The 26,868-nt window shown below is 39.9% G+C and overlaps 3 protein-coding genes across 3 annotated transcripts; 2 read left to right on the forward strand and 1 right to left on the reverse strand.

Annotated features, from left to right (window-relative positions):
* Window positions 1-6: 6 nt before the first annotated feature.
* On the forward strand, window positions 7-8,062 carry LOC136269082 (uncharacterized). Its single transcript, XM_066064543.1, has 4 exons — window positions 7-163; window positions 228-318; window positions 7,296-7,446; window positions 7,494-8,062. Exons 1-4 carry the CDS (start codon window positions 49-51, stop codon window positions 7,821-7,823), a joined length of 687 nt encoding a protein of 228 aa, XP_065920615.1. The 5' UTR covers window positions 7-48; the 3' UTR covers window positions 7,824-8,062.
* Window positions 8,063-8,200: 138 nt separating this feature from the next.
* LOC136236373 (dehydrogenase/reductase SDR family member 7-like) lies at window positions 8,201-15,474 on the reverse strand. The gene is made up of 8 exons (XM_066026514.1): window positions 15,129-15,474; window positions 13,464-13,573; window positions 13,220-13,412; window positions 12,993-13,039; window positions 12,520-12,639; window positions 12,295-12,461; window positions 8,420-8,477; window positions 8,201-8,363 (listed from the first exon to the last, which is right to left on the reverse strand). Exons 1-8 carry the CDS (start codon window positions 15,433-15,435, stop codon window positions 8,337-8,339), a joined length of 1,029 nt encoding a protein of 342 aa, XP_065882586.1. The 5' UTR covers window positions 15,436-15,474; the 3' UTR covers window positions 8,201-8,336.
* Window positions 15,475-19,961: 4,487 nt separating this feature from the next.
* On the forward strand, window positions 19,962-23,710 carry LOC136236757 (uncharacterized). The gene is made up of 3 exons (XM_066026999.1): window positions 19,962-20,076; window positions 21,219-21,316; window positions 23,381-23,710. Exons 1-3 carry the CDS (start codon window positions 19,962-19,964, stop codon window positions 23,708-23,710), a joined length of 543 nt encoding a protein of 180 aa, XP_065883071.1.
* The last annotated feature ends 3,158 nt before the right edge of the window (window positions 23,711-26,868 follow it).

Here is a 26,868-nt window from a genome sequence, read left to right on the forward strand (position 1 = left end):
GTCGTATTTATAAATACTGGAAATTGCGACGATTGAAAAAGTCGGAAGATGCCTGGACTGAGATATTTCTTCGATGCATTTTCACAGCCATCTCGAGCTGTGATGATACTTTTACGCGCTAACAAGATCCCCTATGAGCCAGTTATTGTTAACATAGCGAAACGTAAGTTGTCCTGGTGGTCGTGATTTATAATACTAAACGAATGGCTGCACATTATGTCCTGCAGTTGAGAACAGAAGTAACGAAGAGTTCATGAAGGTCTGCCCTGCCAAGACCGTGCCAGCGATAGATGATAATGGGTTCAAACTTTTTGAAAGGTATCACGTGTTACTTGCTCGTATTATTGCACGTGTACATGCATGTGCTCTGATCATAGATTTATAAACCCCAGGTACCTGGGGTTTATAAATCTATGCTCTGATCAATGAGTAAATTTCATTTTGAGTAAAATTTCATTTTGAGTAAACTTGTCTTCAAAGTGTTTTATTTGTACTGAGTTTCTACAGTATACTTTCAGGCATAACACAGCCGATGCACAAGGGGGGTGGCACACAAGTGTAGTAGGCGACCTTGGGGAGCAATCGGTAGCTAGGATCGACTGGATTAGACAACACAATGAACAAACCACTCATACACAGCTCACTACAAAGACTCTCAGCTGCCTCAGCAGAATACAATTATATTACAAAAATATCAAAGGGTCAATAGCATACATCTACAATAGACACATTAAGGCTACAATAGCATAAGGTGTATGCATAAGGTTTCAGGTCCACTACATTACTCCTGGTTCCATAAGAACATGTCCCATGTTCACTCATAGCCATCAGCATAACGAGCTGGTCTCCTTCTAAATGTCCTTGTTGGGTAGCGTCTCGGCTGATCCCTCATTGCTGTGGTGGGATTTGTGGGTATTTCTGCTGGTTGACTATCCATATCATCATCATCTAACAACTGTAGGTTTGTTCCTGGGGGTTCTGTGTTAATAGCTGGAGCTGGTGCAGGTGATGTATTCCTGGTTGGCTGGTTGCCTTGTGCAATTCTCATGTTTGGATCACATGGTTTAAGTCTGTCAAAATGTACCACTTGACGTTTTCTGTGACTGCGAGTGTCTTGAATGCGATAGACAATATCAGACAATTTCTTTACCACCCGGAATGGTCCAACCCAAGGGCAATTCAGTTTCCGGGATTTCCCTTTAGGAGCCGCAGGATTTAGTAACCACACTAAGTCATCCACCTTATAGGGTTCTCCATGCACCTTTTTATCATATAAGGACTTTTGCCTTTGGGCAGCTGTGTTCATTTCCTTTCTTGCTTGGGAGTATGCCTTCTCCAATGAATGACGTAGATTACTTGCATACTGGGAATGAGTCTGGGGTTGTTCTGTAGGAGTGCCATAGACAATATCTGCGGGTATTTTTGCTTCTCTCCCATACATCATATAAAATGGAGTGTAGCCAGTAGAAGTATGGGTGCTTGTGTTATAAGCAAAGTATACCTTTGGTAAATGATCTTCCCATGAATTACCATGGTCATTGACCATTGTTGCCAGCATTGCCAAGATGGTCCTGTTCAATCGCTCCACTAGCCCATCACATTGCGGATGGTAGGGAGTTGTGTGTGTTTTACTTATACACAAGATCTTACTAATTCCTTGATAATCAGAGACTCAAACTGTGCTCCCATATCAGAGTGAAGCTGACTAGGTACTCCCCATCTACAGAACACTGAGTTCACAATACAATTAGCTACTGTCACTGCATCTTGGCTGGGAATGCCAAAGGCCTCCACCCACCTTGTAAAATAGTCTGACACTACCAAGATGTACTTATTACCTGACTTTCTAGGGGGAAATGGTCCTACTATATCCATTGCAATTACTTCAAGGGGGTATCCTGTCTTCATATTTTGCAAAGCTCCACGTCTCCTTTGGCCGGTTCCCTTGCGGGCTGCACAGCTGGGGCATGTTCTGCACCAGTCACTTACACTCCTTGACATTCCAGGCCAGTAAAATCGTTCTCTAGCCTTTTGCAGTGTTTTAGTTTCCCCAAAGTGCCCACTCAATCTACTCTCATGTATCTCACTTAACACCTTCTCTTGTAGCTGTGTGGGGATAATCATCTGGAAATTGTTCTTTGTGCCATCACTAGATTCAAACTTCCGATACAATATTCCATCCTTGATGACAAGTTGATCCCACTGCTGTACTAACTGGCGGGTGTGGTGGTTGCTTGCAGTAGTCAATTCTGCTGTTGGTGGTGTACCTGCTTCCTTGGTTCTCAAAACTGGTCCAATCATGGGATCTGCTAACTGCACTTCTCTAATGCTCTCATTTGGTTCACTGCCCTGTACTTGAGTAGCCATACTAGTTGGCACTGGTTCAACTGGTGGGACCTGTGAGATACACACATCATTAACCACAGTATTACCACTGGCATCACATTCACTATCAAGTCGTTGGCATTGTCGGCATGGCCGCCTGGACAATGCATCTGCATTCTGGTGCTTGATTCCTCTATGGTGTACAATCTCAAAGTCAAATTCCTGAAGCTGCTCTAACTATCTGGCCAGCTGTCCACAGGGATCTTTGAAGTTTTGGAGCCAAGTTAAGGAGCCATGATCTGTTCGTAGCTTGAAGGATTGGCCTAAGAGGTATGGTCGGAACAGTTTGGTGAAGACAACCACAGCTAGGAGCTCTTTTCTTGTGACACAATACTTCCGTTCAGCCTTGGTCATAGAGCGGCTGGCATAGGCAACTACCCTCTCAGCTCCCTCGTGAGTTTGGGACAAAACAGCACCGATACCATCCTGGCTGGCGTCTGTGTCCAGGATGAAGGGTTTGGAACAGTCTGGAAATACTAAGATGGGTGCTGATGTGAGCCGCTGCTTTAATACTGCAAAAGAATTAGCACGTTCAGTGATCCAAGCAAAAGTTCTACCACGCTCAGTCAGATGCTGCAAAGGCCTTGCAATGGAAGCAAAATTCTGGATAAATTTACAGTAATATGATGAAAGGCCCAGAAACTGCTGCACTTCTTGTGTGGTAGTTGGTGTTGGCCAATTAGCAACCTTCTCAACCTCCATTGGATCTGTAGATACTCCCTCCCTGGATACTTTGTGTCCCAAGTATAAGACCTCCTTCCTGCAAAAGGCGCATTTTGGCAGTTTCAAGCGAAGGTTAGCACACTGTAGTTTGTGTAGCACTGTACTAAGATTCTGGAGGTGGTCTTCATATGTCTTGCCCAGCACAATAATATCATCGAGGTAGACAAGACATTCGGACCATTGAATGCCAGCCAGCACCAAATTCATGAGTCTCTGAAATGTTGCTAGTGCATTGCAGAGTCCGAATGGCATGACTTTAAATTCAAATAGCCCCTCCTGAGTTATGAAAGCAGTCTTGGCACGGTCACTTTCGGCTACCTCTACTTGCCAATACCCACTGACCAAGTCCAGTGTGGAGAACCATTGGGATCCTGCTAGCGTGTCCAATGTGTCATCTATCCTTGGTAGTGGATAGGCATCCTTGTGGGTAATAGAGTTCAGTTTTCTGTAGTTGACACAGAATCTTGCAGAGCCATCTTTCTTTCTCTCCACAACAATTGGGGATGCCCATGGACTTTTGGATGGTTGGATAACATCTCTGGCTAGCATGCTCTCTAGCAGTTCTTTTACCTCACTTTTCTGGTAAGGTGGCATCCTTCTAGCTTGTTGACGAATGGGCATGTGACTCCCAGTGCTGATAGTGTGACTGAGGTGATTGGTCCTCCCGAGGTCATCATCTCCAGTGGCAAAAATATCAGCATGGCTTAATAACAGATTGTAAAGTTTCAGTTGCTGCTCTTCGGACAATGTTTCATCACACTGTTCAACCATGTTCCACAACGCTTGTTGCTTCTGTAAAGGTATGTCAATTGGAGGCTGGTCTTCAGTGGCTATATCAACAGTTCTGACAGTACAATTATCAGCACAACTGCCCAACTGGGCAAGTTTCATACCCTTGTTTATCACAATTGGTTGAGGAGAAGGGTTGATCAATCTTACTGGTACAGTGGTGATTCCCCCTTGCTTAAAAGGTGTAACAATAGCGTTAGCTACTAAGGCTGGCATATCATCTGATAACAAGGGTTCAGCTATCCAGTTTACAGCTGGGTCTACTTCTCCCTCAAAGGGAATCTGTGCCAATGTTTCAATTCCACTATAGGCTGGTATGTGTAGTCTCTCACTTGCCTTAATGCTTACATTGCTGACATGTGCTTTGGTTTCCCTACTAAGTGGGATGGCTTTTCCCTTCATGTGGATGACACCTTGGCCTGTGTTAATAACACACCCCTGGCCTTCTAGAAAGTCCAAACCCATAATAGTTTCTGCACTCAATGCCTTCGCAACTAGGAAATCACCACTTACCATTGTTCCAGCTAATGTAACATCAAGTGTAGTTGCTCCTAGGACTGACAATGGGCTGCCCTCTACTCCAACTAAATTTTTATTCCAAGTTTCCAGCTTTATGTCTCCCATAGATGTTAGTTGTGTCCACACGTCTTCCCTTATGAGACTAACTGCTGCCCCTGTATCCACCATAAACCTTACTGGCACATTACTTACTATCCCAGTTACGTGATAAGCATTAGCGGGATCAATTGCCCGCAATAAAATTGAATCATTAGAAATAAAATTGTTCACATGGGTCACACTATCCAAGCCCTCATCTGCTTGACCCGACGCAGGGAGGGCTGTTAGTTTCCCGACTCAGCTGTTGATCAGTGGTTAGCACACCCCCTAGCATAATGTCCAGCTTGGCCGCATTTGTGGCAGACAATTGGTCCACGCCTTGTTGAGTCGGTTCTGTCTTGCCCCCTCGGTCTTGGAGTGCTGACTGCGTCGCTGCTTCGGTTATCCACTGGCAAACGTCGAGCAATAGTGATCTCCATCTGATCCATAAGTGACATGAGGGTTTGTAGCATTTCACACATCTTGTCGTCTCTACTCGCGAAGGAAGCATTAATGGAACTGTCCAAGCTAGCAACAGTGGATCCGGGAGTAGCAGAGTGGCGGCTTAGTGTCTGGTTTCCCAATGACATGAAGGCCTCGATCTCGAGAGTAGCACTGACTGCATCATTGAGTGTTCTAGGACGACGCTGGCGAACTGCAAGCGAAACTTCGGGTTTCTCTAACAAAGTAAGGTAACGATCGACTGACAGCTTCTCCTTAGCTGTCTCATCCAAATCCGGAAATGCCTTGTCTGCTAAACTCCGTAAATTATCGGCTAGTTCTCCCCAAGATTCGTTTGATTTCCTCCCACGGGTCTGGAATTTGGCTGCATAGAGATCTCTCCTGCTCTCTGGCTCAAAGCGCCTCCGAAGGGCAACGACAGCTGAATTGTAGTTGTTTTTCTCCTCGGTGGTGAGACGATTCCAAGCCTTCCGGGCCTTACCAACAAGTCGGACTTCAAGCCATAATAACTTGGTCTGATCGTTCCATTCGTTCACCCTTGACACACTGTTGAAGTGACCTATCCACTCGTCCCAGCCGTTATCCCCATCGAAGGCGTCTGGTGTGATAACGGGTCTAGAAGTTCTGGCCACTGTCACTGCTTCCGGTTGCAATTGTGCACCCTGCGAGTCCTGTCCTGAATCCATTGAGGGGGTCGCCGCCAACTGCACACTAGGGATAAACAAAGCGAGAAACTACTGAGTACAAAGCAGGATCTGACCTGTTCGGGTACCGTAACAAGACCACGGTACCAGGTTTAATCGCTTCAGGTGTATCCTGCCGACTACGCCAAATGTAGTAGGCGACCTTGGGGAGCAATCGGTAGCTAGGATCGACTGGATTAGACAACACAATGAACAAACCACTCATACACAGCTCACTACAAAGACTCTCAGCTGCCTCAGCAGAATACAATTATATTACAAAAATATCAAAGGGTCAATAGCATACATCTACAATAGACACATTAAGGCTACAATAGCATAAGGTGTATGCATAAGGTTTCAGGTCCACTACACAAGCACTCACTGTAGGTTTAGATCTGCTGAGATCTGTAATTGTGGTCAAAGTCACAGGTCAAGGTCACCAAATTTGTGCCAAGTTAATGGTCATTACACTCATAATCCAATAGTACACAAAACTTGTTGCTAAGTCTGGCTTTTTTTACTGCATTGAACAGGGTTTTAGTACCGTGTAGCCTAAATATTTCAAGGGGGAAATTTTTTGAGGTTGAGCAATGTTGCTAAAATACAGATTTACAAACACTCCCAAAATGTATTCAACTATATTATGGAGGTTTAAATATTTCAAAGATAAAATTTTTGCTGGTAACCGCCAAAACCACAGAATCTGTGAAATTTTTCACCCTTAAAATATTTAGGATACACAGTAACATGTTTCTGACTCCCTGCTACACAGGCTTTCAGTAGGCTAGCCTTCTCTGCAGGTCCTAGTAGGATAGTGACTATTAAGTCACAGCTAGGTCACATACTGGCAAAGGCTCTAGGTCACAGCAAAATTTCATACTTTGATCTGCCTACATCACATGCCTATGTAACACTCCCTTGCACAAGGGGTTGACATCAACGGTCAAAAACAAATAATTTGAAGTCCACAATTGATAAGTATTTGTTGCTGATAAATTTGAAAGAAATCAAACACTGGAAAAAGCTGTGTTTCACAGTTTGAGGTGAAATTTTGGTCTATTCAAGACATCCACTAAGGCAAATGTGCATGACTACATAACACCTCCTGAATTATCCTACAAAATTTGCTGCAGTAATAGTATCATGATAATTATCATACACTATACAGACCTGAACAAAACATAGCCAGTGTTTCAACATATTCTCAGTGTTTCAACATATTCTTATCATTGTCACCTGAGCCCTGCGTAATATAGTCTTGTCAAAGATGAACACGTGGTCACTCCCAATGGTTTTGTTCTGGAACAAGAATGTTTTCATGTTGTAAACATGTTTGCATGCTCTATACTAAATGTATGAAATATTGTTATCTGTTTTGTTCTTGCCTGTATCAAAGCTCTTTCAGTTCTGAAATTTTAGTTATCTTTACTTAACAAGTTACAAATAGCACAGGTGAACACGACCAATCCACACAAAAAAATTCCCCTTTAAAAATAAAGAGAGCTTCATGAAAATATATCCCTTGAAAATTTTGGTGGTAACAATTTGTGAAAGAAATTTTTACCCTTAAAAACACCGGTAGTTTGGCAAAGACAAAGCATTTACGACTTTGTTATTATGTGAGTATGAACTTAGACATTATTCGTATTTCAGTGCCGCCATCATGAGATATTTGGTGTCCAAGTATAACCTGCCAGACCACTGGTACCCTGCCAATCCTGAACGTCGTGCTAAAGTAGATGAGTACCTTGACTGGCATCATACCAACACCAGAGCAGGAGCTGCAATGTACTTCGCTAACCAAGTACTGACCATGTCATTATGTGTTGCTATAATGTGTCTTGTTTTTAGTTTTTGATCCCTCGGTTTACTGGAGGTGAAATCGACATGTCAAAAGTTGAAGAGGCACAGAAAAAGCTCCACAAGAGTATTAAGTTGATTGAAGGACATTTTCTGGCAAACACCAAATATTTAGCAGGAGATGAGATCTCAATAGCAGATGTGCAAGCTGTGTGTGAGTTTACACAACTTTGGATGCCAGATTACAAAGCGTATGAGGCAGGATCAAGGATCGACACATGGATGAATGATTGTAAGGAGAGACTCCAACCTTACTTTGATGAAACACACAAGATGGTCTACTATGGTATCAAGAGTGGACTGTTCAAATCGAAGTTGTAAATGCATAGTGTATTTTGTGGATAACTACATCATAGCAATCTATCTGTGTTAGTATGTTATAATACCCAGCATTACTACTTTACAAAATAAAAAGTGAACTAGATTCTATATAGACTGCATAATTTTTTAAATGTCCTAGAGTAGTAAAGTAAGATTACATCAGTTGTATGATTATGTCATGTATAAAATAAGCATCCTTCATTGTCCTGAAATCTATCAAAAATAGTGGTGAAATCAAATTGGGACAAATTCTCACTAGCAATGGAGAGAGATGTTTCTGTGATGCTTGTTGCAGCCTTGTTGAGCTGTGACGTACTGAAATATAAACATACACCTTCTGAACACAGTGAACAATCCCTTAGTAGTAGTACCAAGAGTTGTATAGAAAAATTAATGTAGATTTAGAATTAAAAAGGACACGTACAGAAGTACATTTTATCACACTAAACTATTGCAGTTACACAGAAACAGTTTTTGTATTTATTCATATACTTGTACTTTTAGAATTACAGTTCATTTCAAATATCCCGCATCAAGACTCTACAGTGTATAACACCATGGTATTATAAACAACAAAAATATATTATATAACTTACATGAACATTGCCAGCTTTAAATGCTTTCACTCGCTTAGGTCCGATCACTTGTCCCATCCTAATGTAATAACAAAATTTGCATTATTACACAAAAATCCTTGTTGACTATTTTGTACATCATACAGTACAGTACCCGGTAGTATTACTGCAATTAGGATCATGGAAATTTTCACTTTCTCATAAAAAAAACGTTGACCAGAAACCAGCCCTCGCAAATGTCACAATACCTTCATGGTGCCTTGGCAGTATTGGTTAGGTAGATCAAACCCAAAAGTGTCTTCAGAGTAGTGTTGTTTTAGTACAGCAAATTCATTTTAGTTTAGGTCTAGTTCTAGTACCCCATATTCAGTAATTTTAGTTAGTATTAGTTTCATTTTAGTTAGTATTAGTTTTAGTGTTAGATATCTTCACTTATACTAACCTTGGTAGCACCCCCTAGACTTCCAGAAATTTTAGATTTGGTGTTTTGATGTTCAGCACTATTTCCACTTACCGTTGTGCACAAATGAACAAAAGCTCTAATAGAACTGAGCTTAAATAATCTAAATAGGCAGAATTAATGCTGAATAGCAATGTTTCAGAGGAGGTTGGACATGATAAATTTCACTTCTGAAATTTATTTCTGTTAATTGCATAATTCTAATGGAGTAAGTGATAGAAGAAATGTTTAGCAATATCCACACCATGTTACCTTGTGCTTCTTAAGATGAACAGCAAATTCTTATTGCAAGGCGGGTGTGCGAGTTTCTAATTCTCTTTTCGATTCTCTGTAAAGCCAAACTAGCGGCATCCGCTCTTCTTTTTCAATACTCTTAGAGGCTTTGTTAGCATGCACATTGCTTTCTTCAACAATCATTGTGTTTAAATACACTTACATAGGGCATCCCTATAGTATTACACATGGATTCCACCCAGCGAATACTTACACACGTGATCCTGTAGATTTCAAGAGCATTTTACGTACCTGGAGTAGTGGGGTTGAATGGGGTTGACTGGCTGAATAGACTAAACTTGAAGTGCACTCTCGAATGGTATTTGTGAAAACTTTCGTGAACGCTTGGTTAAACTTTCAATACAAAATGTATGCACTCATGTGCATGTGAGTGTCCAACCTCCTCTGACAATGTTGAGCATGATGACAATGTTGAGCATGACATCAACTATCAGTATTGAAAAAGAAGAGTGGATGCTGCTAGTTTGGCCTTACAGAGAATCGAAAAGAGAATTAGAAACTCGCATACCCGCCTTGCAATAAGAATTTGCTGTTCATCTTAAGAAGCACAAGGTAACATGGTGTGGATATTGCTAAACATTTCTTCTATCACTTACTCCATTAGAATTATGCAATTAACAGAAATAAATTTCAGAAGTGCTTGTATCATGTCCAACCTCCTCTGAAACATTGCTATGTGCTAGCTGCCAAAAATGCTTCTGATAAGTTGCTAAGGAATTTTTTTTTTTTAAATTAACAATTACTTTTCTACTGAATAACTGCCTGCCCGTGACAAGCAATGGCTAAGGCTATGGGCTTGACTTTTTACTGTTAGATATCGCTTTCAACCTGACAGGTGCCTTTTGGCATACCACAGTAAATACAAAGTACATATCATGGATTTACCTTTGTCCTCCTTTGTGTCCCATTTCTCCCCACTGACAATGCTGATTTGTGGTAGCTAGCACATGATGGTTTCCCTACATTTGTATCAGAAATTGTCCATATTTCCCATGGTGACTGGATTAATTGCAGAGGCATTCCTCATAATATTCTTTGTTTATAATACCGTGTAACAGGCTGAACATAGCTAAAAAGGATGCATTAATTGATTTCCTTCTATTTGTAATTTTATGACTGGTGAACCCCATCAAAGGAGAGAATGGTACCGGACATATCACAAATCTCCCAAGGTGACATTTCCCTTCAGTCACTACAGAAGTTAGAGATGATTTCCTTTATCATGATAGTGAGCACAAAAGCCATTGAAGTGGTATCCACAAATTGACACTTACATGATAGTTGAGAGAAAAATGGGACACAAAGGAGGACAAAGATGATACACGTATTGTAGCTGTGACAGTAGACAAAAAGGCATGTTTCAGGCTTTAGTAAGTAACATCAAACAGTGAAAGAAATCAAGCCTGCCTGTAGTGTAAACCATAGTCAAGTTAAGCTTGGCTGAAGGCATTGATCAGTTATATCAGATGTTAAAAAAAGATCTGTTGAATAGAAGCATTTGGGGTTGCTCTAGAGGCACAATTGGGTTTGATGCCTAACCAATGTTGGAAAGTGAAGTTGATAATTAGGTGATATTTTTGGGCAGAAAATCCCAAACCTCCATGATTATGCGACGAAAATCACCTTTATGGAATAATACTAGCTTTAGTCCATTTAATACCAAGTACAGTAAGAAAACACTTACAGGCAGGATATAGAATTTTTTTAAAAATCACAGAAACTTGAATTTTCGTCTGCCTACCTGCCTGCCCATCTTCCTGCCTGACCAGTCACAAGGTTGGACCACCATTTTAAACCACAATAACAAACTTACCAGTGGGATGTGCCTTTTGAAGTTCCAACGAGTGTGTGCCCTCTGTGTCTTGTCTTTCCTTTTATCTTTAATCAGGCTAGTCCTTCTTCCTTCTCCATGCAATGAAACCATATTGAGGCATTAATTTTTCCTATCAACACTTCCCTGAGCAGCATATTTAGACGCTTATTGAAGCACATATGCTCTGGTGGTAATTCACGATAACTTCAATGCCACGCCTATATTAACGCAGTCTTGTTTGATAAATTATGATCAAGACCATACCTCTTACCAATCTATCATGATGACACACCCCATTATTATTGGACTAGCTGTATTCATAATGCTAGCACAATGAAATAGTGACACACATCCCTGGTAGTGAAAGACTGACTTGAGATACTCTTAATACAGGAGTCACGATAATAGAACAGTCAATGTGCTCTATGCTATAATAAAAAAACCTAACAAACTACAATCATTAGTTTAAAAGGATCCAAGCAATAAAAAGTAGTAGAACAAGACATGAATGATGTATTACAGCATAACTCAGTGCCCACATTGGCATTGAACAAAATGATTGCTATAACATGTCAATGTAGGGATTTCCTCACCAAGCTATGTTGTAATACCATCATTCATCTCTTGTTTCACTACTTTTTATTACTTGGATCCCTTAAATTAATAATTATTAATATACTAGTACTGCGTGATACATCCAGATGACCTACCGCCAGAGTTAGAAAATAGGATTGGAAGGTATTTAGGTATTAGTAGTTAATCAAGGTATTTTTCAGATACCAAAGTGGTTTTCTAAAAATACCGAATACTGAATTTGATGTAGTAATTAATTTTTGGTGGTTTAGTGGTGACCATATGTACATGAAGTCAAGCCCCATACAAACATGCTTATGCTGTAGACAAACACAGAGCTATGAGAAGTATTCACAATGGTTTTTACTTTATTTCAAAACTTACTTTGTGGTACAATATTATTGTTGTTTCATTTGTTTCTTTTAAAACAATATGGGTATAAGTGCGAATCATAGCTTATCCACATTTAAAAGGTATTTAGTGATACCGAGGTATTTTTCCTAATACCGTACCGTTCTTCAAAAATGCTATACCGCCCATCCCTATTTGAAAGTGCCATGATACAAATACTGTGGTTACTTTGCTGCAATCTTATTGACCTACCCAAATCCCTAGTAGAGTTCACAGATTAGCAGTTCAGATTCCTCAAAACGTCAGCAAGTAATAATATTACTAAAGTCTTGCGTAGAAAACAAATTGGTCTGCTCTTTCTTACCAAGCTTACATGTATGTTGCAATCACATGAACAGCCCTTACATTAATGCAATGTTGGGGAAGTACTGCATTATGTAGGTAAACAGTAGAACAGGATGGGGTGATATCCACAACTCCTTCAATCTGTTGGCCATTCCAATCAACATCAAATGAACACACCTCTCAGTACTCATTCTACCAGCTTGGTTTTCTTCCAGTGCTTCTACAGGCTGTGTGTGTATACAATATACATTATCACACATGCAGTGATGGGTATTTTTTACATACCTTTTCCAACTGTGATGAGAATGCATTTAAAGAAATTTTGGACACAACCGGACCGGGACAAACCAACTGAATGTCAATATTTTTTTCAACGACTTCCATTCTTAATGCACCAAAATAACCCTATAGAAGTAAAATCACAAATGTCATGCATGCACAGTTGCACACACGCATGCACGCACGCACACAGAAGAATGTATCCTACTGAACCAGCAAATCATTGGAAACTTGAGTAAGGATATATAACTGACAATGCTCCTTCAATACAAAATGTTCAAAGGCAGGTTTCGCTTGTTAACATGGTGATGCATGGCCAAGATGCAGTTGAAAATTCCGAGCTACTCCATCAACTGTTATTAGTTTTTCAGACATGCTCATAGAGTTATTGGGACAAACAAACAAGTGCATGCAACCACACACACTAGCATTACACATGTACATACATACATACATACATACTACATCAACAGCTGTACCTGTAGGGCATGCTTGGTTGCAGAATAACCAGCACTAGCAGGAGCACCTGTAAGGTACGTACAAGCGAAATTTGAGAGAGGAAATATATTGGAGTCACATGCAATGGGTGGTAACAAAATAGATGTACTAACAGTCTCATGCATTTACTGAATATGTTATCCAGACTCAAATAGTTTTGACACAATCATTTACTAGACTCTCAGTGTTACAACAAATAATAAATTACCTAGTTTACCAGCAATACTGCTGACTACTACAATTAGTCCATTGTCCTGTTCTCCCATCTGCTTCACTACAGCTTGACTAAGAGAAATCGTGCCCAGTGTATTGATCTCTAGTAGGACTTGATGTACATCTAAGCTGGTCTCTACAGCCAGAGCTCTCTGGGATCGACCACCATTGTTCACCAGTATGTCAATCTGTTGATAAAGATAGATAACAAATATGATTGTGCAATGATACGCATATACCTTGCCATATTGGGATACAACCTGGTCTACCAGTTGTGTGTGAGTGTTGAATTGTGACAGATCAAGTGGCAACACAAGGTGAGAGTCCTTGCAATCCTCTGGAGATAATTCTGAAGAGGCATACAGTATTTGATAAACACATTTATCATACATACATGGTAACAGATACCATGCTTATGGTAGCACAGTTTAAAGATTTAAATATGGTCTTATGTGAACAGTGTACCCAGATAGAACCGTCTTGTAATTCCTATACAATTTACTTCACTGGATACATACAATCTCGTCCTTCCGCATAATTTATACTCAACCAACTCATTACAAAACAGGCAAGCTAGGTATGGCTACTGTTTTGTAACATGTGAAATATGGACAGTCTTTTACAACAATCTTTTTCAAACCAATGATTACTTCCTGGAACAAGGCTCACTAGATTGCAAGTTAAAATTTTTGATGTTCAGGGTGATTTCACTGATTTGACGCAAGAAAATTTTTATTATGTGAACTTAAATATCACATTCTGTTGAAAAGTGTGTTACTAAGCACTCGGGGAAGATAAGTTTCGCCTATCATATATGGTAATGTGAATCGAAGCTAAGAGCACAAAATGGGAAAGCTCCACATGACTCAAACTATGGATCAATTGTTTGTATCAAATCATTACTACTTTATTAGCAGGATCACCAATAAGGGTCCAGCTCTCCTTTCAGTTTTCTCTTGCCCATGCAGACCTTAGATATGATATGCAGCAGACACAAGCGATGCAACAGTTGCAAGCACAATGGTATGCAACTGTGCAAATTTTGCTTTCTACAATTTGCAACACATGAAACTTTTTTAAAGCAAAGAACTACATCTTGTTGCACATGTCACAATCAAAATAAGATTTTACTATAGTTTGTTTCACGTGAAATTGCAAATTTTGCACAGGCAAGAGTGAATAATGGTACAAGCTGTATATTCTTGGTACAATTTAATGGTGTGCATTGCAGACACTTAGCATACAACCTAAAATGTGGAAACTGCACCTGCATGGTACTAGACTACTAGGACACCAAACACTATTTTACTACAACACCATTATGAATAATGCAGAGGGGAAAGTCTCCAGAACAAGGGGGTGTAGGCTTATCTGTAAACACAGGTCAACAGTAAAGGCCACAAAACAAAGACTATATATAAGTCAATGGCCAAGATGAAAAATTTAAAACTCATAAATCATCAACGAAGTCAGCAAGCCAAACTTTGCGACAGCTTTTAGAAAGTAGTCACTTCACCATTCTTTGTAAATTCCAGCAAATTGTACGTGTGTGAATGTACTATTTGGGGCTTTTCACCCCCTACTGCCCAGTATCTAATCTTAAATCTTGGATTAAGGTAGGTCAAGCCTTTACTCGTAAATCTAGTCTTGTGTCCAAACCGCTTTTGCATTTGGGTGGGGACAGACCCATTAAATAGAAAAAAAAAAAAGCGGTCTGGGCAAGAGACTACATGCATACAGACAGTGCTTGTCAGAATTAATACATGTCATGCAAGTAACTGGATCTTCACCTGTGAAGTGAGATCCACTGGTATTTTCTTTCCCCAGTTAATACCTTGGTCCCCCATTAAACAGTTAGCTTGCTCAAAGAAACAACCTCGGAAACAACACATTTCACTTCTTACGTTTGCATTTCTCAGCCACTCGCTCCAATTCGTCCTTCCTCCTAGCAGAGAGCACCAGTTTAGCGCCACACTTGGCCAACTGATATGCCAGTTCTTCGCCAATTCCACTGGATGCGCCAGTAATCCATACCACCTTCCCTGATAGCGCTTTTGATGGCTTCTTACCAAATCGACAATAAAATGCTAACACAAGATCACAGTCCACTATCAAAACGAGTATAAGCAAAGCCAAAAGTACCCCCACGCTAACCAACAAGTGATGGAACAGAAACTCAAATACAGACATGAAAGCACACGAGAGGTCCATTGTTCAGTATTAACGCGCATGCGTATTGTCTAGAGTGAAGTTACCTTCGTACGAAATCCCAAGGGAAGTGAATCAAGTGATCAAAACGTTGTCTATCTATCCTGTCAAGGAAACATCCTCCAGCTCAGCCTGTGCATCCTTCTTCTGTCATATCACAATCACAAGTCCCACCTACCCTCTTTCCACCCACTGAATGTGTGATGGATTACTGAGTCTAATTGGCTCGCTAATTGGTAATTTATATGTTTCTGCTCCACCGCCTGCATCCCTTTTTGAGAATCTGAAATTATGGGAAAATATTGTATCAGCTTTTGTGGAAAGCCAGACTTTAGAAACTACGGCTGCAACAAGTATGCGGTTTTACTGATTGTCATAATTTTACAAGGAAAAACGCACTATAGCGGCTACTGATGTTTGTTATGAATGCATTAAGTGTATGGAATGACTCAAGTATGACAGCTGTTTCTATAACAAGATTCTCTGCATTAATTCTTTGTAATGAGTTTGATTTATACTTGAGAACAACTCTTACACCGTTGTACCTGGCTATACAAAAATATCAGTAAGGTCATGACAAATTAATCTTATGTTTCATGGATGTGGCAGGTCATTGTTTTGGCAAACCCATAAATAAATGTAAATCATGTGGTCTCTTAAAAAGAGTGCTAATATGGCTGTAGACTGTTTAATATTGTGCAAGCAGTAACAGATGCAGTAGCAAAGGGGAGTTCCATCACTTTATTTCGGAAGGACTTTTAGCTTTTGTACCTGGATACTCTAATAGAGATACTCTAACAAAACAGTCAGTTGCAGCTGAAATGACTTACATTTTTATGTACTTTTCGACCTACTGGGTCACTACTAGAGGGTAAACAATCCTCAGTGATTAGTGTGCAATTGGTATGAGGGTAAACAATCCTGATTAGTTTGCAATTGGTATGGCCTAATTTGTGTTCGAACATCCTGTAAATGTATGCTCGATTGACATCAGTACACATTACAGAAAAGTTTGTTTTGGAATGGCTGATGTACTCCAGATGTAGATTAGATGACCTTAATGTGCTGAAATGTACATGCACAGTGGTACGATTGCATTATAGGAGTGGAGTCTAATTATCTAGCCAAGCATAATTTAGGTTGCTCCTTAAAAGCTACTTGAGACCTGCACAGGTGTATTACGTTTGTGCATTCAGGTGGCCCATACCTATACTTGTGAGGCATAACACATCCTTCTGCTGCCTGTGCTGAGTCCACTGACTCCTAGCACCTGAGTAGTGCACAGATATGTCTTTGGCCTTCTAGCTCAGAAGGCCTTTGAAAGAGAAAGCTGTTACCAACTTTGAAAGCCACTTTTAAGTGGAGGAAAGTTTTCAGTGGAAATAATGTTTCTATTGCCAACCTGAAATGAATATGTGAGCTATTGATGACTGACTATAAGCTCTACCATGCCGGATAGTTGTAAAGTTGATATTTGGATGATCATGAAGAACTGTGAAAAGAAATTAGAATATATATGTTTCCTGGGTTTGAAATGTTTCAACTTGTGGGTTTGCAGCCAAAAACACAATGCAGCTTGTTTTAGTTTGGCAGCACAAATATGTACAATGAATTTAAAATAGGGCAGAGCAGTATAGTTACAATGTAATAGGAAGCTAACAGTGATTTCTCAAAAGTGATGAAGGAGAACAAGGGTTGCCATGCACTGAAACATCTTTGAGATAATCTAGCAATGCAGTTCTTGGATCATGGCAGCCCGGCATATGCATAATGGGATATATTTTAAAATTTGCTCAAATCGGTCAGCAGTGGCTGGGGGTTGCACCCCCAGACTGTACATTATAACCCACTATCAATGAAATCTAGAAACCGCCTTGAAAAATCCTGAATACGCCCCTTCATGGACCATTTGACTCAAGTTAATACTGTCATGGTGTACATGACTAAAAATTGCACTGTCAATTGATTGCCGCTCCTATTTTCTATCTATCTGCTCAAATAGCTTACAGCATGCATAAAATGTAAAGACTATATTGTCAGAATTATTCATTTCGGTGCAAATGTCATATCAATGAACTAATTATAATTGACTGTTTGAACTACCATGATTGTAATAATGCTTCAAAAATCACAACCATGCACAATGACATACATGGATAAAAAGGGGCATTGGACCAACAATGGATCCCTAGCTTAGCCTGTAACATCATCCCAACACATGATGATCTACATACCATAATTACCTAATAATTATGAATAGTTTATAGCTATGTAGCAGCCACAGCATACAAGTCCCAATACATTTGTACCATTGTTAGACTTGCACCAATTATGTCAACATAATTTTGATCAAAATAGGCTAGAAAAGGCATCAAGCATTATATGCCAGCAGCCAGCATAGTGAGACTATTTTCAAGATTTTAATTAAACTGCACAATGTATGTGCCAAAATACACCAAAACACAAGTCAAAACATGAACACACTACACATTATTTCATATCAAGAAAATGTGTACTTTTATTTTTCTTAGCAAACTTCATTGGAAGTAAGATCTAGATAGAGCAGTCATTTACTCTAAGCAGTCAGGATATACTCTAATAAAACAGTCACCTCTCAAACATAAAAGCATATTTGTGACCAAATTTTGAAAAATCACCCATATGGGCGCATTTGACACCTAAAATATTTAATGATCAGATTACAAACTTCATAGTGCAAATCTACTTGCTGATGGTGTTAAGCCATTCTCAATACCTTAAATTACAAGAAAATTCTTGAAATATTTTTAGAACTGTTTCCTGCTCTTATTAGCAGCCCACTAAAAATGAAAATTTTAATTATTTCACACGCGCCCATATAGGTGATTTTCCAAAATTCAGTCACATTTTAACATAATAGGTTCAATTTTTGAGCACTTTTCAAAAGTATAATCAGCTATTTTGAAGCACAACTGGCTCAAGCCCCTAACTATTGTAACATTAAGTAGTTCAGTCTGACCAGCCAGTCTGCTATATATGTAGTACTGTAGGGAGACATCCATCTTAGCTCGTGAAAAGGAAAACAGGCACCTGAGGTTCCACCTGATCCTTCCCCACTATGGACAGTTGGCATTTGCTTCCCCGTTTAACACCAGGTACCCATTGATGTTACAGCTGGGTGCATGGGCTTGGGAAGTTTCCCCAGTTAACACCAGGTTACAATTTAACAACACACATGCACACGCATGCATGCACACACAATTCTTATGTTTGCATTTCTCACTTTCTCAGCCACTTGCTCCAATTCGTCTAGCAAAAAGCCGGTAGTACACTAAGCTTAACACTATACTTAGTCAACTGGATGCTACTGTTATTTTGTTATTGTGATTTTGCTGCTGAAAAACATTTGTACAAACTTCTGAGTTGGTATAAAACTAAACTTTACTGTGTAAGATACAGCAGCTGGTGTACAAGCTATCAGTACCCATGCAGAGCTATAAGTTAAGATTACGAGGGAACAACTAAAAATTACAAGTAGACTGATTAATTAATTAACAAAGGGGTAATTGGGGTGGAACTACACTTGTGGCAAGGTCATACAACATATGCACCATCAATTCATACCACTTTCCCTAAGTGCTTATTGCTTTTAACCAAACCGATCGTCACAGTGACAAGCGAGTCAGAATGTTGAGAGTACAGTACAGCATAAGATCACAGTAAACGATTATAAGCAAAGCTATGAACACTCCAGCCAATAACTATTATTAGTAGCCAGGGGTGGAGAACAGTACTCAAAAGTGGGGGGCAAGTCATGTGCATGGGTTGGCTGTAAGTTACAAAGTGTTTTAAAATCATTAACTGTATACTTTAGTGTGCTTTGCACTCTAGCATGCAAAGCATGCCAATACTAGGGGGTCTGGGGGCATGCCCCCCACAGGAAAATTTTGAGATTTGGATGCATGCTTTGAGATTGAATCTGAGAGCATTTTCAGTGAAACATGTGTACTTGAATAGGATACTCCTATGCAATGACTATCATTGAGACACTATGCAATTAGATACAGCAGTAAATGAAAGCATTTTAGATAAACTCATGCTATTGATTATATACATATAGATATAAGTTAAGTGTTAGTGAAGACATATTGAATTAATTGCATATAGCAGGGTAAGCTTGTAATGATTCCGCTGAATGTTCTATTAGAGTAGTTAGGTGACTGCTCTATTAGAGTATATCGATCTCGTGCTCTCCCTGCACTGATTCAAGCAGTGTTACATCCTTGCATAACCTTTAGCACAAATCCCAGTAAATAAAGGCAAAGTAAGTTGGCTAATGAATATAATAGTTACTTTTACTTTGGCAACTAGGCATTAGAAAAAGTGAGGGAGCACTGGCCTTCCACTTGCAAAAGTAGGGGGGGGGGGGGGGGGGGGGGTTGCCCCCCTGCCTCTTTATTTCTCCGCCCCTGCTAGTAGCACAGTAAGAGAAATGTTGAAGTGTGCGTTGTTTATGCGCATGCGTGGAGTTGACCGTTGAAGCCGTCAAAATGCCGGAGCTTCGTATCTTCTACGACCTACTCTCTCAACCATGCAGGGCTGTTGTCTTGTTTTTAGAAGCGAACAAGATCCCTTATGAGTCTGTGTTGATCAGTTTAACAGAAGGTACGTAGGTCTACGCGCACCACATGAATAATGGTTACTTAATTGATTTTGTAATTATTTTCTGTATGTTTTGTGTTGTATTCTTGTGGTTGTATCATGTGTCATGTACTATATACCATAATGTATGTGTGTTTGTATTGTTGTTTTTTTTTGTTGTGTGTACTCAACCAGGGAAGAACGGCTGGGGCCGACTGGTTTTGAGTTTAAATTATAAATCAAATCAAATTATGCTGAAGGGGCGTTCCGGGTCCACCGGTTTCGAATTCACTTTGACAGTCAACTTTATACTCTCGCGTGGCCAGAACGCTTTTCCCCCTTTTTTGAGTGATAGTTTGCAGAAAAAAAGGGTCTGGTATAACTCCAACCTCGGCTCCAACAGCCGTTTGGTTTTGGCTAATATCCGGCAGGTTTTGATATTTTGATTAGCCTGGAGATAGTCGCAAATATTAAAAGAAGTAATTGACAATTACGGTGAGAATCATACTATGGCTCCTGTTCTGTTCTGTGCTAAAAACCTTGATGTTACCTTGCCTAACCGAAACTTGATAACAGACTATAGCCAAAAGGCTACAGCTATACACACCAGATCCTTTTTTTCGCCAACCGTCACTCAAAAAGGACGAAAACGGTCTGGCCACATAAGACTACTGCCAACTGCTGTGATAGTCTCATGCCAGACTATTTGCGACTATTCAAACAATCCACAGAATCTGGAGATTCAGAATGAAATGGCTATTGGAGTTACACCAGACCCACCCTTTCCCTCCGGCACCTAAATATGAAAGGGAAAGGAGGGGTCTGGGCATGAGACTGTTGTGATGGGTGATTTTTTTATCTATGTAAAACCTTGCAGGGAGTATAGATCACACAGATAATGGTACCAATAAAATATATTGTGTGAGAGAGGTGTTACTTAAACTCATCTAAGTTGTTCATCATGCTGACTAGTGGCTTGGAGACCGGTGGCCATATTGCGTTCCTTAGTTGCTACTCTAAGACTACAGAATCAATACAGCAATGAATAAAGGTGCATGGTATGTTATTTGCAAGCCCACATGCTTCACTTGTTGTTCTGCGGTTTTCACTCAACTGGTCAATTTTATATGAACTATGGCTTGTATATATTTCACCAAAAATCACAGGTGCTCACAAGAAGAACGAAGATCTTGGAAAATTGAATCCTCGTAGAACCATTCCTGCAATGGATGATAATGGGTTCTATTTGTCAGAAAGGTATAAGGTTTGTGTGATATGTATATAGTAGCAGTGAAATTCACTACTTTGCATGTTTTACTATGTATAGCTCACCGCACATGATAAATATAATAATTTGGAAGGAGAAAAAACAATTTTTACAATGGTCCTTCAATTATCCAAACTCATTGGGCCCTAGGTGTGTGTTTGGATATTGGGTAAACGAAACCCATACATTTATATATATATATATACAGAGCATTAAAATAACATACACTTTAGGCAGAATACTCTAATAGAACAGTCACTTCCACAGTTTAGTAACAGAATGTTCAGATAATCAGTGACCACTGTATATAGTAATGATGACTACTTCTACAGTGACAGTAACTACATGGTAGTGATGGTCACTATGAAAAAAGTGACAGTCACAACCGGGGGGTAGTCACTACCTACTAAAGTGAGTTCACTACTTTGTTTTTACTGTGTATAAATGCATGGCATGTACTTAGTCAAGTAGTTTGAACACTTGCCTGTGACCCTATACTACTGTTAGACAGCCAAAATAAAGTAGGAAAGAAAGAGTGACTAAAATGTTTAGCATAGCAAGATTCTAAGGTGCATGCTGTTCTCAACAACTGGCAAGTGTTGCGCTACTCGGTCAATATCGTATCACATTGCTACAAAGACACGCTGACCCAGCCTGTAAAGTGGTGTGTTTTTGGGAGGAAAGTTAGCCACAACTTTTAGAATGAACTTCACAAGAAATTGTAGCTGTGGGGTGTATATACTCCCTGCCACAATAATTTTCCAAATAAAATTATTAAATGTACGAAAACTTTCACTCTGCCACCATTCAGTATACATGTTGTTTACCGTCCATTAATTCTTTTCTAGTAGAGCTATTCTAAGGTACCTTGCAGCAAAGTACAAAGTTCCTGACCACTAGTATCCCAGCAAACTAGAGGATCGTGTCAGAATAGATGAATATCTGGAGTGGAATGACTCTAACATCAGAGCTGGAGCCATGGGGTTCTTCTATTATACGGTTATTGCATATTAAAAAATCTTGATTCTTGGAGTTTGATTTTGCGCATACTGCAATGAATTCACTACAATTTGTTTAAACATCCTGTTGCATACTTGCCAGACAGTGAATATTGCAGGTATGTTTCATTTATGGGATTACACTCAATAACCCACATTTGCAATAATCATACAATTGCCATAATAGGTGGCATCATTGTGTAGGAATGTCTGTTTCCATAAAAGAGGTATCTGAAATCAAGAGTTTCCCAGCAAAAACCATCCTGCAAGATCCTGCAGGAGTCCTGCAAGTTCCTGCAGGAAATGACCAGATTCTCTTGCAAGAGTCTTGCAAGATCCTGGAATGCTCTTGCAGGATTTTGCAGGAAATCTCTTGCAAGATCTTGCGTAAAGTTCTTGCAGGATCATTTTGCCTGGAATCTGGAATCTTTGCAAAAAAAAGTGGTGAGATTAGGAAACTTACATGCAATATTTGGGTAGTGTCAGACCCCTTTGTGGAATATTACTTTCTTTGTTTTGCAGTCTGCTCTATACCCTGCACAAATGTAGCAATGTATATATATATATATATATATGTATGCAATGTACTAGCTGATGGGCTATTTGTTTTAGTGCATGTGTGTCAGTGGATGGGACAATTGGTTCCCCTCTTTGTGGAGGAGCCATAGCTACTTCTTTTAGTTGGAATACTAAACCTTGTCAGGCCAAAATCAATGTATATAACTCATGAAAAATCATACTTTGTAGAATCACCTGAAACCAAAGTCAAAGCAGCTGTCAAACTGTCACCCAGCACCCTTTGTGCATGCTAAAATAATTATCATATTGTTGGTGTTTAAGACTTTTAAACAGCTTTTAAGACTTCACAACCATCTGCAAGGAAATATCAGCAGTGAGACACGTAAGAGGTGATTATTTGCTGCTTAAAAAAATACAGAAACTAGCAAGAGAATCTGCTCTCCCCAACCACCTACAACATAGCCGGTTTGTGTCCCTCCTCTTGCCTTGGATTTACCCCTGTATGTGGCATGCTAATAGCACTGTAATCGTCTTTGTTTTGCAGTTTGCTCGTCCAAAAGTCTTTAGTCTTCCAGAGGATCCTGCAAAGGCAGAAGAGTGCAAAGGAAAACTTGAAAAAGCAATTACCACATGTGAGAGCTACTTTTTGAGTAGAGGAAAGTATATTGGAGGAGATGATATTTCTGTTGCTGACCTGAAGCCATTTTGTGAGCTGACACAATTGTGGATGACTGATTATAAACCCTACCAGGATGGTTCTAAGGTTGATGTTTGGATGAAGAACTGTAAAGAGAGATTAGGACCAGCCTATGACAAAGCTCATAAACCAGTTAATGATGCAATTGAGCAGGGATGGTTCAAGTCTAAAAGTTAAATGATACTAAGACTACTAAGGCTGGACCCACTAAGACTTGCATTTGTCATTGCTATATATTATACATTAATTTTGCTACAACATGTTGTGTTATACATAGTTGAAACACATGCTACGCATGCACTATATTGATGCTTATTGTAGGTCATGCAGTGATTTAAATGGTTTGGTCCATTTTGCGAATTAAATATGCCTGTCCTAAAATATGTGGACTGTCTTTGTGTGTGTATGTTGGTGAAAGATATCCTGGCTGCTTATAACCAGGTTTATAACTTTTACTGAATTCTGATACTTTCACCAGAATGTAATGGTGTACATGCACAACAAAGTAAGTTACCTAGTTTACCAGCAATTCTACAGTGGTGAACAAAACTTTATGTAAGATTGAGATACTCTCATAGAACAGTCAGCCAAATACTCTAATAGAGCAGTCATTGCATATAATTATAAGGATCCCCCACAGTTGTTGAGTATGAAAACTTACATTTGCAGTATTATCCCATGGGCACTTTTAACCTGCTAGGAGTATTTTAAAATGAAATGTACATGGTCCTTTGTATATACCATTCTTTAAGTGCGTGACTGCATGACTGCTACAACTCTTGATCAGTTAGAAAGTGTGGTGAGGGGACAGAAACTAAAGGTGGTATTTTTACATTTCGGGACTGAATTTTTATGTACAGCAGTTAAATGACACAAATATCTAATCTTATAATGCACCTCCCTTGCCAAGCCCTGGATCCACCCTGTGTATCGCTTAATTGTAATTATTCATACCAGCCAAGACACATAAATGCTGTGCCTATTAATAATTTTCTGATGTGAGTGGCATAATGGTCTTGTAATATTTTGTGGCATCAGATAGCTGAGAGGCATGTTGTTACATTTCTGTTGAAGTTGGCAAAGTAGCATAATAATCTTTCATGCTAAAGAACACAAAGCTAGCAAGGTGGTAGTAGATGACAGAATCTGCATTCTAAACTGCCATGATTTCCATTCTCTATCATAATCCCTCAGTAACTATCGTGAAACCTGTCCAATCAAAGTGGCCACTCTAATAATCGCCAAACAGGGCCATAGTCAGACTTTTATCTGGGTGGGTTCTTTTAGAGGAAAAGTGGACCTTTTTAGATGGGATGGTACAGATTGCATTATGGTGTGCAACAGCATGCAAAGCATACTGAAAGGGGGGTGGGCATCCCCCCCCCCCAGGAAAGTTTTGAAAATAGATACTAAAAGATTGGATTTGGTGGCATTTCAGTAAACAAAAATAACAATTTTTTAGGTAAGCTCAAGACCAGCTATGTGGATGACATCTGGGAAAATATTTCTACTGCTACTGTAAATTATACTGTCTGTGCATGCATGTGTAATGTGTCTAAATATAATAATATATATTGAAATGTCACAGTGAATAAGAATGGGAAAGATTGAGTGCTCTAGATCTGTCATGATCAACAGGGGCAGTGGAGCAGAACAAAGAGCATCTTAAGTCCACTTAAACTGAATTATTAGTTTCTCATCCTCCTATACTCAAAATAGCAGTGCAGGAGGGCAGATTTAATGGACTTTTGCTACTGGACTTGTAAAATTGTGGACCTTTTTGCTAAAATGGTGGACCGGACTTTTTCTGAAATTGTGGACCTTTTTTCCAAACCGGAGGACGGTTCTTCAGACCCCCAAACCCCCACCCCTGGCCTGCCAAATGTGTCATACAGCTTTTTCAAAAAGTTGATCCTCCGGGACATTGTGAATGATAATGGAGGACATTTTATCCCTCTTGTATGTGAGACCTTTGGTGTTTGGTCACCATATGCCCTATCAGTTTTAGGATCCATAGCTGACAGAACAACTGTTAGAAATGGTTTACCTCAAAAGTTTGCTAGGCGCCAACTTCTCCAGCAACTGTCTGTGACTTTGTGCAGGTACAATGCAAAAATGATACTCCGCCAGTATTCACTTACTGCTGAGGACAAATTTCCTGACTTTGACATTGGTTAAGTATGTAGCTAGTAATAAGTATATAGTTAGGTAATAAGTAGTAGTATGGTGTAGTTTTCTGTATGTACAAGTTCTTCTTCAATACGCTGACGCATGTTGGGAAAAAAGTTGATGCGGGCATTTTACCCATGCATTTCTGAAATTTCACATTCTCCAATAAAAGATGCGGGCGGTGGACCAGAAACATAAGTAATAACTGGAGTGGCCTTACCATACTGTTTAAAATAAAATGTACAAGATTACAAGACATTTACTGATACACAAACGATTGCTAAACACAGCTCATAAGCGCCGAAAAGCGGCAAAGGAGCATAACACTCATGATCAGCTGCATGTGTTCTCAGTATGATCTTTTATGACTGAAATGCCTTTGCAACCACATGTCCTTATATATATAGAGAGAGAGTAGTAATTGCCTGGGCTGTGTCTGGTCATGTTTCGGCGTTTATAAGCTCCTGCTAAGCAATACACAGTATGAAAATGAGCTATAAGTGAGGTACGTGTGTGCATGAGTTTGTGATAAGTCCGTGACAATTGCTATGTGGCTTCTGTTGTCAAACAGAGGACTTCTGTTGGCTGGTAGTTGCTGGCTTCTGTTGGTGCTGCCTACAGTACCCCTCATGCCGTGTCCGCAAGGAGTGTGAAGGAGCAGTAGCAACAGGAGATGCGGCCAGTGATGTATGAAGTTGCTGATTGGAGTAGTTACAGTCGGGTCTGTGACATGGAGAATGGTGCTGACTTTACCAGGTTGGGGAAACACATGTGGGTATTAAAGTCAGCAGCAATTAGGCGACTGGAGTGATGATTGATAGGTTCATTGATGGAGTGCAGTGAAAAGCTGCACCTGGTTGGCCGGAGCCAGTTAATATACGCTGTGTGTCGAAGTGAGCTGCTGTCCAGAACATGAGCAGAGTTGACACGTCGAGATCTCGGTTGAGATGAGTCTACTGTGTTGTTTGCGGAAGTGGGTGAGTTGAGCAGTGAGCTAGCTCGATGTTGGCGTTTGGTGTGGGCTCTGCAGTGTTGCTTCAACAATCCAGAAGCGTAGTTTGCAAGCTAGTTGTTTCAAACGACGTGCCTGTAGGAGCTGGAAAGGTTGCTGGGTGAGCTGTGGTTGACTGCTGGTAGCTAGTGTCCAGTGGATGACATTGGTGGTG

Source organism: Dysidea avara, chromosome 10 (genome assembly GCF_963678975.1).
Source record: "Dysidea avara chromosome 10, odDysAvar1.4, whole genome shotgun sequence".
NCBI lineage: Eukaryota > Metazoa > Porifera > Demospongiae > Dictyoceratida > Dysideidae > Dysidea > Dysidea avara.

Excerpts from the sequence above, each read along its gene's own strand:
- LOC136269082 (XM_066064543.1), top strand. The coding sequence starts at position 49 with ATGCCTGGACTGAGATATTTCTTCGATGCATTTTCACAGCCATCTCGA. Across the intron at positions 164-227 it reads TATTGTTAACATAGCGAAAC|TTGAGAACAGAAGTAACGAA; the intron begins GTAAGTTGTCCT and ends TATGTCCTGCAG. Across the intron at positions 7,447-7,493 it reads CAATGTACTTCGCTAACCAA|TTTTTGATCCCTCGGTTTAC; the intron begins GTACTGACCATG and ends TCTTGTTTTTAG.
- LOC136236373 (XM_066026514.1), bottom strand. The coding sequence starts at position 15,435 with ATGGACCTCTCGTGTGCTTTCATGTCTGTATTTGAGTTTCTGTTCCAT. Across the intron at positions 13,413-13,463 it reads TTGTATCCCAATATGGCAAG|ATTGACATACTGGTGAACAA; the intron begins GTATATGCGTAT and ends CTTTATCAACAG. Across the intron at positions 8,478-12,294 it reads TTCCCCAACATTGCATTAAT|GATGGGACAAGTGATCGGAC; the intron begins GTAAGGGCTGTT and ends TTATTACATTAG.
- LOC136236757 (XM_066026999.1), top strand. The coding sequence starts at position 19,962 with ATGCCGGAGCTTCGTATCTTCTACGACCTACTCTCTCAACCATGCAGG. Across the intron at positions 20,077-21,218 it reads GTTGATCAGTTTAACAGAAG|GTGCTCACAAGAAGAACGAA; the intron begins GTACGTAGGTCT and ends CAAAAATCACAG. Across the intron at positions 21,317-23,380 it reads ATTTGTCAGAAAGGTATAAG|TTTGCTCGTCCAAAAGTCTT; the intron begins GTTTGTGTGATA and ends TTTGTTTTGCAG.